Raw genomic sequence first — 21,291 nt, 5'->3', positions numbered from 1 at the left:
CTATTCAGAAGTCCTACTAAAAAACCAAAACAACAATACAAATGAAAAACTTTATTAAAATCAATTGGAATATCATATGAAATTTAATATCATATAATTATGGGTGCAAACCCCCTGATATTAATGGGATGTGACACATGTGAAGAGAGGACATTAATATACATATAAATAGAAAAGTTAAAACATGTGTGACAGTGATGTATTCCATAGCTACGTAAATGTGACCATAATTAGGAGAATATGCAATTTTGTATCCCTATAGCAATACCTTCTAAAGCAGTATACATAGTAAATTGCATTTACTTTTAGTCCCTGCTTTCTTAAAAGTAACAGGAGATGCATAGAAATATTATAAGCACATGCAAAAGCAATGTAAAAGATATAAAAACAGAGGCAGAAGCCAGGCACTTATTTGTTCTTGGCTGCCAGAGGTTTACGGCTGATCTTCTTTGACTTGTCATTGTTCTTCTTTGGAGGTTCAGGATTCGCCTGCATGTGTCTGCCATAAAGACTGTAAGGAAATGAGACAAAAAAATGTGATACAGACTTTTACTCTGCAGCACGTTTAACAGTGTAGTTAGTTACTAGAAATAAAAAAGGAAGATCTTCATTTTGTCTCAACACACTGAGTTTTCTCTTAGATCTCATTCTGCAAGCTTCAGTTTTTCGTGAGTTTTCACAGTAGTAACATCAGGAAGAGCAGGGCCTTTGAAGCAGTGAAGGAGCAATCAGTTTTGCCTTCAGAAACTAGCAACCTTTATTCTGCAGTTATGGGATTAAGGCTTGGAAGGCTGCAAGGATGTATATTCAAGCAGACAATGATAAAAATTGGGTTGAACTGGAGAGATAGAGTGCCCGCTTAGAGCAGAGTGAGCAACATCCCTAACCAGAAAACCCAAGGGCTTGATAATGTGACAGAGAGCAATGGTGTCACAGCCGCCTTTACTGCTCACACATGATTGATAGCACTGGGACAGCTACCAACGCATCAATGCCACATTAGTAAGTACCACTGATTAAATGTTGACAAAGTATCCTACAATTAAGATGCTAGCATTCACTGTGAAACTAAATAGACTACATGGCTGAGAGGATCTTGCTAAATATCACATAGTAATTAATAGATAATTTATGAGTAAGCCCCATTAAACTAAATTAAAAACCTACCCCAAATAAACACAGCTCAAACTTCACTTCCCTTATTGACATAATGTGCTTTTTGAAGATGTACTTTCCGGGTTTTGGCTGGGGTAATTTTCTTCATAGGAGCTGGTATTGGGCTGTGGTTTGGAGTTGCACTGAAAACTGTTGGTAACAGAGATGTTTTTGTTTTTGCTAAGCAGTGCTTGCACAGAGACAAGGTCTTTGCTGATTCTCACCCCTCTCCAGCAGTGAGTGAGCTGGGGTTGTGTGCACAAATTTCTGGGAGGAGACACAGCCTGGACAGCTGACCCCAACTGACCCAATGGTCATATGGTGTTCTGCTCCATATGAACCATATGGTGTCCTCATCATATAAAGCTGGGGGAAGAAAAAAGGGGGAATGTTTGGAATGATGGTCTTTGTCTTCCCAAGTCAGTGTTATATGTGATCTTGGATGTCTTTTCCAAACTTCATGATTCTGTGACTCCATTCTATTCTTTACTATTCTATGTAAGGACGTTAAAAGCTACCACCTGCTCTGAGCTATATTTTGATGTACCTGGAAGGTACTTCAACCCTGGGGTTCCTGGACCACAGAGTGAGATTAGAGCTTCTTGAAGGGTGGGGTGGAGAAGCAATGCTTGCTTTCACCTTTTCAGCAGCTGAAGTTTTACATCACGCTGCTAAGCAGGCTGCTGTCAAGGTATACTGTAGCCAAAACAGCCTTGTTCAAGGAAAATAAAACTGTAAACTACGACATTACTTCACCTTACTGAAATTTTATATGTGTCATCACCTACTGTCAACAAGGGAGCACAAGCCATTTCCTTATGAATGCAGAGAGCCCTGACCCTCTGTGATAACTACATGCTTCGTATTAGCTACAATACACATTTTTATTTCCATTTCAAAAGAGACAAAGCCCAAACAGCACAAGGCTGTATTTTATCCAAGCACACAGTATGCATACTAATCAAACATCCATCCTAAATAACTGTCCTGTTTTGGGAGGTGTTGAGTTGAGAGAGGGAGTATATAGGAGGAGATGGTTTGGTATGAGCGAATACAATCACTGTAGAATAACACAGAAGTGACATTAAAGGAGGTTGTCCCATTAGAAACTGATCCAGGGTAGAAAAAGTCAGGGAACAATCAGTATCTTGGTCTCAAGGATATGCAGTGCAACACTGGAACCACTGTCAACAATAATTTTGTAACTCCAAGAAGTTAGCAACAGAGAAGTGGAAATGTATACTCGAACTTGCGAACACCAATAGTTAGCTAAATACTAAATTAACATTCAAGCTGGTTTTTAACTCTTTTTCATAGAATAAAAAAAGTCCCCATTTGGGATTTTAAGCACTGAATTAACAGAGAGTTCACTGATCCACTGTATCTGAACACAAAAACCCTTCACAGATGGGAACAGAAATCCCCTGTCACTGTTCTGTCTTCACATCCTGCTGCTCCACAGCATCTTTGCCCTGTTAGAGCCACCCCAGAGGGGACTAGAACAGCTTTAGTCGTTCTCAGGTATTACATACCCTCTTTTTGCTCAGGTTGGTTAAGGCTCCCCTTTTTTTTTTTAGTTAGGAAACTTTATGTACGTTTCCCTCTCAGATGACCCTTTTGGCACTCATTTTGCCCCTCATTTATTCCTTTCTCAGTGCAAATGTTCAAGTTTGTAGACTAACAGAACTCTGGTGAGTGAACTTTTCCTGAAGCAAAACTGTGTGGTGGGGATTCTACTGACTACACAGATGCTTTCCAAGTGCAGAAACTGAACACTGACAATTTTGAATGAACTTCAGAGTTCTGCTGAAGTCAATTCGGGCAACGCCTCTTGACTGTGACATGAGGTCCAGCAGCCACTGCATACATTAAGCAGTAAAAATCCCAAATGACCTGAAAATATTTTTGGTATTTCTTTGATATTTGCTCCTTACAATTTCAGTGTTGGTGCTTCAGTGATTCCTTTTGCCCCATGCAAATACTCTACCAGTAGTAACAGACGTATATGAGTTAAAGGCATCTACAGCAAATTTCATATTCCTTTTATTTATTCTCATGTTCAATCACTTCTATCATCACGTGCACCTAAGTTTCATCCAGAAAAATAATTACTGGGTTTGAAATAAGCAAATCAAATACATCTACTTAGGTTTTCCTGGCAAAATGTCAAGGAAGTTTCACCGCCCATTGGCATCTCAACTGAAGATGAGCACTTTACAGTCTATCACAGCAGTCTGCTATGCAAAGAGCAAGGATCAGACATATTTAGATTATACAAGCCTTCACACACAGGGTCTCTCTCTTGTGTTTGCATACATCAAATATCAGGAGACATATGGTGTCACAACAACATTTAAATACAATAATGACTGTGATAATGCCTCTGGGACAGAATTTGCCTTCTGTTACACTAGGGAAAAGAGAATTTAAACTTCTCAATGAATTTCTGGTACGACAACAGGCACTATTTCCATAGCTCCCAAGGGAAAAAAATACAGAAAAAAAAAAGCAAAAGAAAAACACTAATGGAACTTATCTGCACAGAGAATTAACTATCTGAATTCCAAAAGAACTTCTAAGCCTTTGGTTATAATAAATGTGAAGTTTGCATACACAGCCTTTAACGTACTGGAAGGATACAGTCACAGAAGTAGCCACAGCAAAGCTGTACAAACTGTGTACATGCTCTTGCTCTGCATCAATGCAAAAGTCAGAAGGCAGAGGCACTTGCACCTTGTCCTCAGCAGCACAGGTCACCTTAAGGCATGCACACAGACAGTTTGCTGCTCAGTTGACAGACAGTAATGTGCCAGGAGACGGCACCTTAACATTGTTGTTTGCATGACTAGACCCTTAGCCAAGGCAGATTGTCTCCATAAACACACAAAGGAATATTGAAGCAGACTGTGGCTACAGTTTCAAGGCAGATTTGTAAGGTAAGTCACAGAATCACAGACTATTCTGAGCTGGAAGGTACCCACAAGGATCATCGAGTCCAACTCTTAAGTCAATGGCCCACACAGGGGATTGAACCCATGACCTTGGCATTATTACAACCAAGTTTTAACCAACTGAGCTAACCTCAGGGTCCTGATAGCACACTTGTGGCCGCACCTTCCCATTTGGTATTTTGAAACGTCAACTATTTACGGGGCTGGTACAACTCACAGTAGGACACTACACACAGCTCACAGGCCAAAACCTCTGCTGAAGAATAAAATCTGGAGTGCAAATAAATATTTGCAGTTTGCAGCAACAGTCAGAGGATAGTTATTATAACAATAGCTCACACACTGCAGAGCCTTTGTAGACTTAGCAGCTACAGTATTGCATGCAGCCTTCTCATTACGTTGAAGTGAAAGGGGAGATTACATGCAAGACTGAAAGTGCAGAAAGCCCTCAGATAGAGATTTCCAGTTGCTTTTTTCCCTTGTATATATTTTTCGAAGCAAATACCTCTCATGAACATAAATGTTCCCTTGTCTGTAGATATAAACATAAACAAAATCTCCCTGCATTCTCCACCTGCCCCACTGGAAGTAGCAAATGAGAGCACTATGGCTGCTGCAGCAGCAAAACTAACAATATCAAGTGAGAAAGATGCTCATTAAACTTCATCATTCTGTCTACTTTAATGATGTTTTTACTTAATAAAAATTCCCTAAGTACTTGAAAGGATATTAGGTAAGGTCTCTGGTTATGCATCAAGGGTCTAAGCTGTCACTAGCAAGAATGCAGTTCAGAAAGGGCTTTCCCAAGAGGCAAGAGTGAATACAGCTTTTTTGTAGTAAATTCTGAGAGAATCAATAACCACAGCCTGACACATTACTTAAGCATTTAGGAAAGTAGGTGACCCTTCTAAATTAAAGATTGCAAAATACTGCAACTTACAGCATAAGATCAGGCATGAATCCTTGTTAACTTGAAAGCATACAGTCACCTTGCTACCAAAATCTCTGAATTTAAAAACTGAACCAGTTAAAAATTCATGAAGTTCAAAAGAGTCAGTTTCAAAATCCACCTTCAGCACAACTGCCTCCAAGCTGTTCTCTCTGGTACAACAGAGCACTCAGTATCCAAGGGCTACATGCTCCCAGAGATGAAGAGGAAACTTGTGTAAGCTAGGGAACCAGTGCAAAGTGTTTGATGCGCACATTGATTTTCTTGAGTCCAAACATTTTGAAAGAGGATTTCAAGACTGAGCCGTAAGAAATACACTGCTTTCACTTATGTCTGTAACAGACCTACAGGGTGAATATGCAGCATGGAAAGGGCTGCACAGTTAAACAGGATCCTGGAGAGATGCTATCTGCAGCTTTGTATTGTAATCCGGGAAACAAAGGTGAAAATTCCAGTTCGTTTTTTCAAAAGCTAGAGCTCAAGATCAGGCAGATATTTAGTGCTCAGATTAAGCTTCAAATGTGGGTATTTACAGTGACCTCAACAGGATGGTCCCAAGCCCTGGCTGCTGAAGCAGGAGAAGGGAAAGGCTAAGTTACCGGTGGTATCACTAGAAGCCCAAAGCTGAAAGAAGTGCTCACATGACTGACACATGCTGGCTACCTGCCACTAGTTACAATTCACATGCACTTAAAGAGAGGTGCTTTTGCCTTAGCAGTTCTTGCACAGCTAATTGCTGCTCTGGTATCCCCTCTGAGTGATTGGGACTGGCCTTTTCTCACGTGCGAGCTTCTAAAATTTCACCTTCTCCAGCCACATATTCTCCCAGGAAAGGGACAGACACTGGGGTTTAATTTGTCAGTAATGTACTAGTGAGAGAAAACAGTGAGGTTAAAATTACTTTACAAGTATCATATTATTTTGGTACTTTACCAATAATGTTTTCATTCTGTGTGACATAAGTCAGACTATTTCAATGAAGAGGACCACTGCATGGGTAAATGAAACCAGTATGTTTTCCTTGCACTTGGATGGCAAACTGCAGTTTTAGGATTTTTAATAAGGAAGAACAGACAAGAGTGACTCATTTTATTCAGCTAATTTTTTGCCCCTTGTTTGCAAGTGATCTGAGAGCAGATGGCAGCAGTGTCAGAGATATTCATCATCTGAACAAACTCTCCCATGTTTCTTCAAAAACCTTCATCTCTTGCCTGTCAGTGTCTCTGTACCAGCTCTCTCCTTGCGCTACGCAATGGAGGCAGCCCTGGCTGCACAAAGGGGGCAGGTGCTGGCAGTGCCATGTGCCTGCTACACTGCAACCACCTCTGGGCTACTAAACCTGCAGATCTTCATGTGCTGTGAAACTGCTCCACTCTGTCTAAGTCTGTAACAATTTGCCTTCATCTATAGCCCACTGGCTCTGGTACACCTAAAGCTTTAGATTGCCTCAATCTCCACAGAGAGAGGCCAGCCCTAGCACACTCTGAAGTGTAACAACCTGTGCCAATAACCTTCACAACCCAAAGTTCCTGCAGACTTTGCCTGTCATCACCCTCCCTAATACCCCCTAACACCTGCATTTCAGCTTTCAAAGAGATTTTCTGCATCACCAAAAATCCCTAATCTCTCAAGCACTTTCTGGAGTCTTCAGCCCCACAGGCACTCAGTAGAGGAACTGATCACCTCTTCCCATGTTGGTTTAGCTCTTTTTTTGTAAATACTTTCATTTTTTGGAGCCCAAGTTAGACAAGAAGGATTGGATTCAGTAGAGGTGGAGAGCTAAGTATCCAAGCCCAGGTTTCCCAGCCAGTGGAGATCTGGTTAATGGAGCCAGCGGAGTACAGAAGTTTTTGGGTTATCAACTACAAGTGTCTAATGCAAGATGCTTAGTTGCATTACTCTGTTAAAGATTTTCACCAACTGTAATGGACAGTGAGTAGCTACCTGACATGCAGACACTCATGTTTAGCTATTTTAAAATGCTAGATGAAGTCTACCCAAAGCAACCATTCCCTCTGTGTTCTCACTTTGCATGCTCTCACAAGCTGTTAGCTACCTTATGTTATAGACTCTGCTGAGTCACACAGTCCAAAGTTGACTTACTGTGAATTTCTGCCTAAGAACACTCCAAATCTCAATAAACGAAGAAAGTATTCTGCCAAAACTGTTCTGGAGCTCACTGTCTCACTGACTGTGCACCCTCCAAAATAACCCTACCCAGCCCCATGCATCCCTCTACTGGCCACTTCATCATTCAGTTTCCCTCAGGGCTCCCTTCTGCTGGGTCCCTCCACCCAAATCTAACCCCTTTACATTTGCTGCTCTATATACCTGAAGGAAAGAAAGACTCCATCTCTAGATGCCATGTTTCCCTCCCTGCAGGTTACTGTCAGAGACAGACCCTGACCAGAGGAACCTCTGGCCTCAGCTCAGGAGCTTCCTGTCATCAGTTCAGTCCAAACATAGTAGTTTTAAAGGGAATACAGTCCAGTTGGTTCTATAAGGAGACACCTCAGAGGAGATGTGTCTGTGGGGGTAGATTTAAGCTAACTATTATTTACAAACACTCACTTTCCTATAGGGATGGCAATTGCAGGATGATTTTAATTCTGACAGACATATCTGCTATTAAAATGGTTAATTTAAGCCCTACTTCTTTGAACTCACCATCTTAAATATTAAGGAGAACTATTTTCTTTTTCCATAAAGGAATTACAAGTAGGTGTTAGCTATTTCTTTAATTAATACACAGTAATAAAGGAAAGCCTTCTCCTTATATTCTCTGAGGCTAGCAGCCTTTTGAAGCAAGTACTTTAAATGTGAGGCTTGTTAGGGGAGCACAGCTGGAAGCTCATAGAAGACTAGCAAAAAAAACCACAAAAAGATTTCTTTAAAAAGAAAAATATACAGGCCAAGATTTGCAAAGCTGGCTAATGACTTTGCATATCTGACTTGAAAGACCTTACAACATCTGGGGCTTTTGACAGAGAGGGTTTTGAAAGCATATGGAACCCAAGCATCTGATTTCTGCAAGTCAGACCTATGTAATACCCAGGGAGCCCAGCACTGAAAATCTCAGCCATTCTATAAAGCCAAAGAGACACACAAAGGGCCCTTCCATGAAACTGTCACAAAGATAGAAAGAAGAAGGCATGATTATGCTTATTTCTTTCAAAACAGAGACAGGCAGGAATTAAGATCTCATCTAGATAATCTATTATGCTGATAAAACAATCCCCAGCTAGCCCAGTATAATGAAACAGCAGCCTAAACTCAGAGAGAAAACAATTTGTTTCTGCACGTGGATATTTCTATCAGACTATCTCAATTATCAAGAATTTCTCACCTGGGACTTGCACTTTCAAGCACATCTGTGAGGGCTGATCTACCTTCTCATACTCCATTTCAAATGGATCGATGAACTTTTTCAGTCTACATGTGCAAACCAGTCCCTGAATCCACTCCAGGCACAGAAAAACTACATTGGTCAGAACCTGAAGTACTTAAGAATGAGAATTCCCACAGACTGCAGTGGAATATTTACCCCCTTGTTTTCAAAGATCAAATGGTGCTTTCCCACTTATATTATGACCAGAAGAAACAATTTAGTGTCAGACAGAGACACCAGATGTAAACCCTGAGGGCCAAGGTATCCACAACAAAATATGACATCCTCCATCTAATTAATCAAAAGTAGTGAGGAGCGGCAGAATCTGCATAAGCAGGTCAGCTTCTCTGGCAGAAGCCAGCAGAGGTAACTGTAGAGAAAAATGCACCTCCAAGTAGGAAAAAGACTACACAAGTGAGAAAGAAGTCTGTTCTGCTCATTGAAGTCCTCTCTATCATCACAGCCCCTGTATTTATGTATTTGTAATTCATGAGCACGCAGTAAAAAAATCAACAGTTGCTCCATTTCCAAACCATGTTGTTGGGACCACATTCAAGGCCCTCTGCCTGATCTCAAACTAACCCTGGACAGGCAGAGAACATACTGGCATGCAGCACAGACACCCTCCTGGAGCCAAATGAATACAGTATTCTTCATTCTTATGTCATTTTAATGCTGTTGTCCACATGGCGTCCTTTGGGCTTCAGCAGAACAGCTCTCATTTTCCTTTCTGAATGCTACACTACAGGGCTTGCTGCTCAGATAAATCCCCTTACATAATCTTTATTATTAATTTACTACATGCATTTTGCTGTGCACCTAATTAACATTTAAAAAAAGGAAAACAGAGTGTATAAATAACAAAGTGCAAGCTAAGGAACTTTCTTTAAGTTGTTCTGTGTCTGGCAGGTATGTATTTCTTTCCCAGTAACTATACAAAAGTGTACCAATAAAATGTATAGAAGGGACTCTGGGGAAATACTGATACGGAGAGACTCTTCTTTCCTTTTTTTTTTTTTTTAAGCAAAATTGAAGTGTCTGAGTTAATCTTAGCCTGCTCTGCTGCACACTGAGGATGACTGATTTCATTGGCAGTAGCATGAAGAACATTCAGGGGACTGCAATTCCCTCCACACTGGGTTTATACAGTTGTCCTGCTCTGCTGGGCTGGCTCACATACCTCTCCCAGGGTGTCTGCTTCTGCCATCCCAACTGGCTGCAGGTCCAGCTCTCCAATGGCTCCTTAAAACAGACACAAAGACTCAACAGTGACAAGGGACATGGTGACATGGTGGGGAGTTCAACCAAACTAAGCCCCCTGAATTGCCACTTCTGAGACCCTTGAAGGGGAAGGACAAAATCCTAGTCCTGTCACATAACTCAACTGCATGACCCAAATCAAGAAGGCTGTGTGAGCTCTCAGAACCACTGTGTCAGGGGGCTGAGGACTTACTGCAGGATGCTTAGAGGAAGTCTTGGGATTGAAAAAGAATGTTTAAAGATTATACAAGACTTATGAGTTCTTAAGGGGACAGATCAAGAGAATGGAAGTGTGGGACCAAGGAGAATGGCACAGAACAAGTGCAGGGAAAAGCGAAGATGATCAGGGAGGAAATAAAGGAGGTCTGTAGTGTGCAAGAGGCCAGGAAGAGGCTGGCACACTTGTTCAGCTGAGCTCTGTCCCAAATCACCTTCACTTCGTCCTTGAACTGTTTCTGTTTCCTGTGTGAGTGTGCCCTCTGTTCTGACAGCATGCATGCATGCATGACCCATCATGCACGGTTCAATACAGACGAGCTGGTCACTAGGATGAACTGAATTCCAGTTACCTGATAGACCAAGGGACTATAGGATCAGGCTCCTAAAAGGCTGAGGGGCTGTAGGCTGGTAAGACTGAGGCTGGGGGCCTGAGAGTAGAAACACCAAGATCTGGGAGCTAGGTATCATCTTGTTTTCCTGCCAGTTTTGAACAAAGCATCACATCTTTAATATCTGGCAAACAATTACTGAGTTTTAAGCAAATCTTTGGTGTTTTTCCATGGCTTTTACTGTGCCAACAAAGCAGTTCCAGGACCTTTTCAGGAGGGACCTATGTTATGTGGCAGCCAATAATCTTTATGGCAACACTGCAATGAAAATGCCGCTTACTGTAATGAGCAGAGATCATAAGTTAAGCCCCCAGCTACCTTTCCATTATTTTTCATTAGAGTTTTTCTGGCTTTGTTATGCTTCAAGCGTACTCAGGGAATTACCCCAAATTAGGCTCACTAGTCAGCTTTTCATTACTCAGACCACACTGAAACTGAGCAATCAGCAAATTGAACCAGCTCCTGCGGTAACACAAGACTAACACTTGTTTGAGTGTTTACCATTTCTTTTTTAGTTTGTCCTCTTTCTTAAAGCTCTGTTGTGTAAAACAAACTTGCTTACAGTTGCAGGCAGTTCTAAAACAACAGGAAAATCACAAAATATATTTTTTCTGCCATTAACACCTTGAGCAAAGGGTTGGGCTTCCTTTCATCTACCAGAAACAAACCATGATGTCCTCATGTTTTCTTGACAGCAGTGTTTTTCCTAGATTTGTGTTCCATCATGCTAGATGAGGTGGGTGAGATAAGAAGTCTCAGCTACTGTGTGAATCCTTATCTCTTGCAGAATATCTAATGCATTACAGATTTTTACACTGGCTCTCGTTCCTCTTGCAAAGCAAGAAGCTGACCACCCCACTGGAAAACAGCAGTAACACTGACATCAGTAAGGTCTGATGTCATCCAACCTGCACGGCTTCCCAAGTTGCTTGCAGTGTCTTTCAAGGCCCACAGTGTGAAGAACACAGAGCCTTTTGAAAGGCTTTCTTCTCCCCCAATGTCTATCAAGATGAAATGGCAATTTAGTGTCAGCTTCATTTTGATTTCACCAAAATCAATACAAGTTTTTCTTCTGATTTCAGTGGATTCAAGATTTAGCCTTTAATATCAGTTACCCATGCAAGAAAAAGGCAAAGTGTACTTGCAGAGCGGCTCACAAGCCCCAAACTATACAACAACATATGGACAACATCTAGGCTGGCTATGAACAGCGAAGTGAAAATTATGCTTTCTCATCAAGTGCTAGTAATAGCAAGGGCCAATGAGTCACTCTGTGACTTTTTAATGCATGCATTGACCTATAAAACAGTTTCTCTTGCAAGAAAGGTGGGATTATGCATCACAATCTGGTTTTGCTGAACATCCTTTTGCTGTAGGTAGGCAGCCCTTATCCTAAATTGTTGGTGTTTACAAATGCTCATGAGTTAGAGGAACAAATATGAAACTTTTACTAAAAAGGACACAACTAGTTTACTCATCGGATATTTGCAAAGGACACCCATGGGAGCTTTCAAGAGTGATGTAAAATAAACCAGTGGTTCCATCCGTGTCTGGGCAAAAGGAAAAGGAACATGGAATTGAAACCACTTGCACCATGGCAGCAATGAAGGCAGAAAGAATGCAACAACAGGGAGCCAAACTCAAGCCTGCAGTCTTTAAGGACAGACTGCAGATCACCTGCTCTACATCTTCTTAAAAATGTGTCGGAAGGGAGAGCAAACATGGTCCTTGGTCCTTTCTTTCTGGTTCCTTAACTCACAGGCTACTAGTATGTTTGCTAAATCCCAGAATATGTACACAAGGTAACAAACAGGCACCCTCTTGCTTGTTAAAGACAGATTGCGTATCAGGAAAAATTTCTTCACTGAAAGGCTGGTCCAGCATTGTAACAAGCTGCCCATGGAAGTGGTGGAATCACCACCCCTGAAAGCGTTCAAAATATGTGCAGATGGGATGCTTAGAGGCATGGTTTAGTGGTGGACTTGGCAGTGCTGTGCTAATGGTTGGACTCAGTGATCTTAAACATCTTTCTCAATCTTCGTGATTTCATGACTAAACCATCCCAGTATGTCCAAAGCTTGCGTTGTGGACCAGGTCTATGAGAAATGCAGGAGTGGGAAGGCAAAGCGGCAAAAGATTTGCCAACAGCTCTCTGTCACCAAGAAAGCACTTCATTAGCCTGTCAATTGCCGTGTTTAAGAGACACATTATTGACAACTCACTGTGAATTGATCCAACATCTATATAAAGCTGTTCTTATGCAACAAGCTTGCTGACTCAGATGATGATGAGATCTATAGAGAACTAATAGCTATACTAAGCCCCAAACTGCTCTAATTTCTAAACAAAATGAAACCAGAAGTGGTAAAATCCCACTAACATCACAGCAGCTAGACCTTATTCACTGCTTATAGCCCAGTGTTTTAGGATCAGATTCATTTTGATACACTTAGCTGGGGTATAAACTCACAGTGAGTAAAAGTCCCTACATACACAACGTTTTTCACTTCTGTGGCCATATGTGCTTGTGGGATTAATTCTGAAATGCAGCGACACTAATTTTCTACTCGCTCAGTTCAGCATGGAAGCACCCAGAGATGTTCGATGCTCCACACCAACAACCGCCCTGTGCGGTGCGGCCCCTCAGTCTCTCGCCAGGGTAATGCTGTGAATGCTTAATTGATCCTGCAGTGGCTTTAACAACTGGCAGTCACTTCACACAGCTGGCAGCATTCCTGCAGCGCACACGCTCCTAACCCTTGCTTGCTTTGCTTTGTGCTACCCCTTTTATCACTTCATGATAAGGCAGCGTCAAAGACAGCAGGCATAACCTATTCTGGCATCTCCATCTGGCTTTATATATCAGACTTGTGCTGCTCTGGTGGATTAGTTTCAGATCCCTGTTGGCAGATCAAAGGCAGAAATAATAACCACAAATCAATCCCTCTTTAAGGGCTAAAACATCTTATCCCTCATAGCATGCCTCATTTCTTCGCCACTCCAGTGCCTTTATAAATACTAACTTTGCCTAGACACAACAGTTGTATGCAGATAGTCAGGCCCTGGAGAATGTGGCACTGTGTTTTCACCTGCATTCTTCTATTCATTGACAATCAAAATGAGCAGCATCAGTAGAGATGGGCTCATGCAGATTAAACACTTGAGTTCCTATGAGTCAGAAAGCTGCTTGGTGCCAAAGCAAGGGCATACACAGAAGATGGCTTGCTTCCCTCAATCTCATCTTAGGTAATGTATTTTCCAGCACTCATCAGTGAGACAGTGCTGTATTTTCACTGAAGCATCCCGCTACCATCAGCTTACTGCTTGGTGTTCTAAGCTGACCAACAGATGTTTTCAGACAGAAAATAGATGCATCCTCTGTTGAACAATTGCACTGTGGACCAGTTGCTTTCTAGTGGCATTTTCAGACAGCTTACCCCCTTGATTAGCACATGCCCTAGAAAACAGGACTCAAAAAAAGACTGTTGAGGTTCGAGATCCACACAGATGTTCCCTTGTAAAGGGAAGATCTGGTCCCTTTAGCCACAACTGTGCTTGGATGCCTGAGACAGCACTTGAATTCCTGATGCTCACGTACCAGGATTTAGCTAAAAGATGCACGAGATAAAATATGAGTCAAAGAATAGGTATCAGTTCTCTGCCTGGCTGTGCTTGACTGCCAAAACAAGTCTTTTACTGCAGGAGAAGTAGCTTTTGTTTATTCCCTTTCTGTAACACCTTCACAGTGACAAAGCTGCATTTACCATGATATAGCCAGGCAGTTCCCTACATCTCAACTCACCCAGAGCTCCTGTGGCAAACAAAAAAATCTGTGCCTTGGATTTTACAGGAAGACAGCTCTTATGCTGTAAAGATATACCTACATGGGCAGTGAAGACATAAACTCTACCTCTTATCTTTCTTTAAGTCTTTCAGTCCTGTAACGTGCAGTTTGAGCTGTGTCTCTGAGAGACAGCAACATCAACTAGAAGAGCAACAGTTCAGCATTCCTACATTCTTCTTAAAATGAAACAGAGATGAATAGCAAAAAGGATAGTTGCTTAAAGATCTACTGAAATTCTTAAGAAAAAACCAATCAATTAAAGGCAAACAGATATAAATCCTCTGGTGCCAACATTCCATTTGTACAGCTTGCGAAGGCCACAGAGACCTAATATTACAGGGTTATCACATAAGGGCCCAAAAAACATTTTTGTCCTAAAATTCTTTAGAACACAAATGTAAAGTACTTTGATACTGATTTTTTTCAGTATTCAATTCAGTTTCTCTCAACTGACTGTCTATCCCTTGTAATTTTTTACTATACACATAAAACTAGAACATTGTCTCAACATATGGAAAATGTGGATGGTACATATTGCTCATAGCTGCACATAATTTTAAGAACTGTAACTGTACTATTTCTAGATAATGTTTAAACTATGACAAAAATGAATGCTATTGAAGAAAAATGGAGAGCCTATAAAAAGCTACATGTGTTTGAGTCAATCAAGTAAAGAAAGTTTAATTTTTTTCTTAAAGTATGATTATCCTACATGCTAGTGGAAGCAAGAAGTCAGAAAGATTAACCAAAGATCAAGAAAAAAAGACCATTCTCTTCTTCCCCTCTCCCACTACTAAGCTTGGAAAAATGTCCTAAAAAGCAAAAAAAATTACACTGGCAGCTCCAGAGAGAGTTTAATAAACCTTGGGGAAGGCCTTAGTGTTGATTTGCCTTCCCAGTAGCACCTAAAGCACTGCTACTAAAGCAATACAATAAAGTTTATGAACTTGTCTTTACTGCTGCATAATTTATTTTTGAGAAATGGTACTTTGGTGAACAACTGCTCTCTATGAATCTCTTTGCGCTTCAATGGACTGCAGGTTTTATCACGGCAAGTAAACTGCATCAAGATTGAACTCCAAACTGAAATATATATAACATACTTTTGTATTAATGAAAAATACTTAATTCAAAAGTTACATACTACTACACTCCAGTGTTTTTTTATACTTCATGTCAACTCACAACTAAGAGTCTTCTTGACATACTTTACACTGAAACTCAAACAAATTCCAGAACTTCTCATATTTCCTTATGCTCAAGACACTTTTCCTTCTCTGACTAGTTTCCTGCCTAACAGAAAGCAAATACATCCCTTCATAAAAAACCAAGTCAAAGCAAAACAAAAATCACTAATCCAAAACCACACTGCAAATTCCAAATAAACATAACTAAACCCCAGCAACTAAAGCCAAAGGTATGCCAATTTCTCTTTTTTGCCTAGTCTAGTCCTCATTATATAGTTTGCTCAACCACTCCTGCTCGAGAAATTGCTTCTGGTTTGGAGTGCATGCTTTCTGTCAGATCATCAAGCTAATGTGTCTATGCAGCAGTTTGGTTACCAGATTTAACTTGATGGAGGCATGAGAAAACTTAGCTAGAGGAAAAAAAAGGAGTAAGAAAGAAAATAGATGCATCCTTTTTTGTAACTCAACCCCACCCCCATAAATCAGACAGTAGGAACTGGAAGGTGCAACTGCACAGGGGACATGCATACGTGCTGTGGAGAAAACTTCACTGTCACTCAAAGCCCACAAGCCCATGCAAAGCTGGCACAAAGAGTGGTGAGGAATGAGAATAGAATGTCTGGAGACCCACAGAATAATGGGCAGCCCGATTTCTTGCCCAGGTCATTAGGCAGGTCTGTAGAACAGCTTCATAAAGAAACTGTCAGATGTATCCTTGAAAAACAACTGTGCTCAGGGACTGATGACTTACAAGTACAGTAGGTATAGCTGCATGTAACACCCCTGAATCCTGTCTGAGTGGCATTTCTCCATGTGTTTGCCTATTACACAATAATTTCAGCATGCTGGATCTTTTGATGAATTCCAGCATTTCAGGGAATGTTCTGGGCAACGGGCAATGTCATATTCCTTTTGGTGAAAACAAAAACATTACACAGAGTTTGTGACCTCTTTCACTAGTTAGCAAATGCAGGTGTTTCAGGCATCCAGGTCTGGGAGAACCTGTAGACTGAAGAGCCAGTGAATGGCTGCCCCCTCTTTGCCAGAGTTAATGATGCCCCCACCACTCCCACTTCCTTCATATCCTTGCAAGACTTGCTACCAGGACAGTTTAGGAACACTGACACCCAGAACAAATTGCATCAGGAAAAGGAAGAAAGACCAAGGCAATGCAAGGATGGAAGTGAGCAAAGAAGAGCTGTGAGGGCAAAAGGAGGATAACAGACACATACAGCTTCATATATGTAAAAGCAACTGACCCTGGCAAGGGAAAGAGGACAAAGCTGGTATTTTGCAAGGAACATGCAGGCAACTCTCACTTCAGTGAAGAATGGGAGCATGAAGGAAAGTACGAAACAGATGAACATGCAGACCATCTAAATTCATGAAGCTCTTACAGTACAGAATAGAAAAACATGGGAGGCTCTTGACTTGAAGCAAGGAGCATAGCCCTCGAATGCTGTTCTCCTTAGTATATAATCTTCAGTACCATTAGTTCAAGACCAGGCACTGTCAGCATGAGCACAGACTGTAGCAGACCTTTCCCCGTTTAAACATACATGGTGCCTGTCACTTCTTCACATCCATCTCTCAGTCACATTAGCTCCATTAATGAAAAAATAAATGTTGCAAAAGGGAAGTATTAACAGAGCCAATGCCAAGGACATTAATTTTAAAAATGCTATTTACTTTGTACCGGAGCAGTCATATATCTTGATCTTGAGCAGTTTTTAGCCTTGCCCAGATTCTCATTCCATGCTATAGCAACAAACTCTGTCCTGACTCTCCTTCCTGCACATGAGTCATTCACTTGACATCTTTAGTACTGTACCCACTCGATTGGCTTCATGTATTTAGTAAAAGTCAATAATTCTTATTTAAGTAAAAATGAGTTTTTTAGTGCAAATCCTGGAGAGTGACTTACTGTGAAGTACAGACTAAATAGAGCTCAAACTATCTGCTTGAAGAGAGAAGGCACCTGCTTCTCCAAACACAATAGTTGGCCTGATGCAGAAATTTGCAGATCTGTGGAGAGAGTGGGTGGGTTCCAAATCCCAAGGGATGAGTGGTAGGTCCAGTGAGCTGCCTGTGAGTATCACTCAGAATCTGTCTTTGAAGATCCAACAGCTCAGATGCAGGGCCCTAGTAAAGACACTCATATAAGTAACCCACCTTCCTAAATCCGTTCCACTAACACAAACTAACCACGGATGTCAACTCTGCATTTTCTATGAATCAAGAGAAAATACTACAGAGAACAAAACTATTGCTGAACCAAAAGGAAAAAGTCAGTCCACTTTTTTTTTTTTTTATTATTTGCCTAGAGAACCAGGCAGTCAGGGCAGAAGAGCCTGTGTAGCCTCTGGGATGTAAGGGTGGTGCTCTCAAGACACAGAGGACCTTGCAATTATCTCCATAGTGGGCACTGTTAAGAATTAAACCCATTATTTTCAGGAATGGGAGAGGAAGCAGAAGCAATTACCTTGTCAGGAAATGTGCCAATAGATGACCTGGAAATAACCTGCATATGTGAACACAAGGTGAGTTTATTTCCATGACCTTCCCATCCGTCCAAGACATGACTTCAGTCATTCTTAGCAGACTCCAGGTGACCTTGATGCTCTTCCGCTCTCACATCACATTACTGCCCATCTCCCCAGTGGGGCTCTTTGGCAGACATCACATGCTAAGTTAGCTTTACTGAAGCCCCAGCTGATACTCTCTTCAAAACTCCTCTGTTCCCCCTTTCTGGTCTCTATGGCAACGCCCAGGATCCTGCAAACAGCATCAGCCAGCTCAGGGCTTGCTCTGCACTCATTGATCTCAAATGTTTGAAGAATCACCTCTTTTCCCTGTACAATGTTTCTAAAAACAGAGTTTTACTCCCTGCTGATGTCCCCACATCTTTGACACAGTACCACTGCTCCATGTCACAAACCCATCGTGGTTGCCCCAAGTGAGGTCCCACTCCAGACTAGATAAAAGGGCCAAAATCAAAATCAAACACAGTGTCTAAAGTATCACTGGAGGCAGACTGAGGACCTTCTCTTTAAAATAGAGGTTCTTTTGAGCAGCTTTCCCTTTTACAATCTGTCTCTGCTCAGCAAATGCATTGAAGATCAGCTGTAGAGAGCCAAAAATAAAAACAGAGAGGCAAGGACAAAATGGCAGGACTTTCTTTTGATTTACACTTTTTTCCAGAATACATCTTCCTTACTCGGTATTCTGTTTAGTTGGGCTGTGACTATATGTTATTATTCTTCACATTACACCCATTCAGTACTTAGGTTAATTCTGGCCTGAGAGAAATAAGATTTCATTTAACTTGATTCTGTTCTTACTGACTTTTTTTACTGTATTCTTGAAATATCTGTTCAGTACCAGCAACTTTAGATCAGATACTCTCTAAGCCTTTCTGAACATTTCTTTTAATTTGGAAATTATTTTTAGTAAGGAGGGGGATACACTGGCTGTCTGTTTTTTATTTCTGCAAGAACAATGAAGAAGAGGCCAGGGTTTCACAGCTGCAAGATAAAACAACTAGCACATAACATAAAAAGTTTGAAGGAAGAAAGAAACTTCCTTGAAGGAATAAAGAAACTTCCTTGAAGGAATTATCTTCCACAATTAGTTTAATAGTATTTCTGTTTATGTGTATGGGGGAAAAAACTATACATGCTACAATGGCAGATCTTAACTTCTCTCAGTACATGGCAGAACATAACAATTTCTTTCAGAAGGAAAAAGTAATTTTTCTTGAGACAGTATATAATTTTTCACACACAAACATGTTCATCCAAACCCAACCTACACATCTCTGTACCTTATGCTCAACTCTTCTCTCACTGCATTCAATACATTAAGTGCTGCCTGACTCCCACCTCCTGAATTCAGAAAAATAATTCCTTTAAAAACTCCACTTTTTAAAATAGAATGCATTCTTATTGTTATGGCCTACAACTTAGAGGCTGAAAACAGCCATTAGTTAACAACCTACCTATTACCCTGTAAAGTGTAACAACGTGTGTTCCTTTCCTGCTGCAAGGAAATTGCCCAAAGGAAAGGGCAGGGCACACTCCCTGGTCCAGTTTGGTCTGAAGAGCAAAAATGTACCATGGCTTTATCATTCAAAAAGCCTTGCTCTTTCATCCTACTGTGCTGGATAACCTTTGTCAGCCAGCAAATGAAAGGGTGGGCCACAGCATAGCCAAGGGTTTCACACCCCTGCACACACTCATGCATCTTGATCAGCATCTAAATCCTGGGAGCTCCGTACCTCTTCTGGAGCCACCTCACCACCCTAGGCACAGAGAGATGCTTGCGATTATGCACCACCACCATATTCACGACACTGAAGGCTGCACACCCCTTACACACTTGAGCTATCAGTCAAAGTGTTTGCTATTTACTGCATTAAAATAGGGGAGGGAATGTACTAAAACTTGCACTTTTCTAGAAGCACGAGGAAGAGATGATTCAAAATCGCTCAGAATAATTTTAAAGCCTGTTAGTTCAAGCTATGATCCTAAAATAATATGATTCAAGTGATTCAAAGCAGACATTGAGTTAAGCAATATAATGGTATTAAAGGAAGTGCAGCTGATTCAAAGTAAACATGGTAAACCAAAATCACACAGAAGAAAACTGGAGTCCTAAGAAGATGACAAGCAAGAATGTGCAAGTTGGTTGTGCTTTTGACATTTGTCCATCACCTCTCTGTCCCACCTACTGATTGGTAATGGAAGGAAAAGGCTGCCAAATATTCTTTTATTCCTGTCCTTTCATTGTTTGTGTCCCTCATTTCTGCTTTTACTAAATGTTCCATTTTTCTGCTACTGCTGCACTTCCTCCTATCTCTTTCCTTTGCCTAATCAGCTGATCCTTCTCATTTATCTCCCCTGTCCAGAATCTCGGCTCTTCCCATTTCTCTTCCCTTTCCAGCTCTTCAGCCTTCATCTCCTTACTGGTCTTCCTCCTGTACAACTTTGATGCTTTCTTCTTTCCATTCTTTGTTTCTCATCCTTTTATCACTCTTTTTTTATTACAGGAAACTCATCTTTACATCTGTGCTCCCTTTATGTCTCTCATGTAGTTGGATCTGAAGAGGAGCAACTCTGTTTTGAGACATTTAAGTAGGAAAATAAATGGTCACACACAGCACAGAGGGGATCTGCTTAAATTAAGATATTTCTCTGGATCCCATATCAACATTCAAAAAATATTTTAAAAGTATTTTAAAAGGATTTCCTATGAAACATTTCATATAAATCTTTATGGGAATTGCAATAAGTTCCATTTTTTTCCTTAAAAAGCAGGCTGAAATAGAAGTTATTACTGACATCTGCCATATTTCAAATTCCTTTATAAAATTTAGTAATGGCAGCAACAGATGTAGCATAAAACACTGTGAAACAATCTCCCTAATAGAGCATCCTTTAAGAAAAGAAGCTTCATCACTGACAGTCATATAGTAACACAGGAGGCAGCTTCCCAGAAGATATCTGCTGCTGTTATATTAGAGGTAATTAAAGTATAAGGTGATTTATTTCTTTACAGTCATGTAACTGAACTTCCTAAAGCCATTAATGATAGCTTATGAAAGTATCAGCAGATGTGGAACATGATTATCATCCCCAGCAAAACTGTGTTTACAACACACAGAGCCACAAAAATCCTACAAAATGCCATGTATTGGCAAAACATTAATATATTAAACCACAAAGGACAGGGCACTGTCACTAAACGTACATCTGTCCATCCCTCCTGCAGCTCTCTCTTCCCTATGATTGACAATCATTTTCAGAGAGCAGGCATTATCTTCATGCAAGAAAATCTGTGTACATAAGAAACAGCTTTACATTAGTTCTACTGCAGCACTATTAATTACTAAAGGAAGCTCTAGGCAACAAAATATATATATTTAAAAATAATGTATATTAAAGAGTAGAA

At 40.8% G+C, this 21,291-nt stretch overlaps 1 protein-coding gene across 1 annotated transcript in view; it reads right to left on the bottom strand.

The window, feature by feature from the left end:
* Nucleotides 1-36: 36 nt before the first annotated feature.
* The window catches only part of RSU1 (Ras suppressor protein 1), a 100,657-nt gene continuing 79,402 nt past the window's right edge, over nt 37-21,291 (bottom strand). The window contains exon 9 of the mRNA XM_071560398.1: nt 37-511. Coding sequence (XP_071416499.1) covers nt 409-511 — 103 coding nt within the window. The 3' untranslated portion in view covers nt 37-408. The remainder of the gene's footprint in view (nt 512-21,291) is intronic.

Source organism: Pithys albifrons, chromosome 7, assembly GCF_047495875.1.
Source record: "Pithys albifrons albifrons isolate INPA30051 chromosome 7, PitAlb_v1, whole genome shotgun sequence".
Taxonomy (NCBI): Eukaryota; Metazoa; Chordata; class Aves; order Passeriformes; family Thamnophilidae; genus Pithys; species Pithys albifrons.
This window is presented reverse-complemented; position numbering and strand designations above follow the sequence as displayed.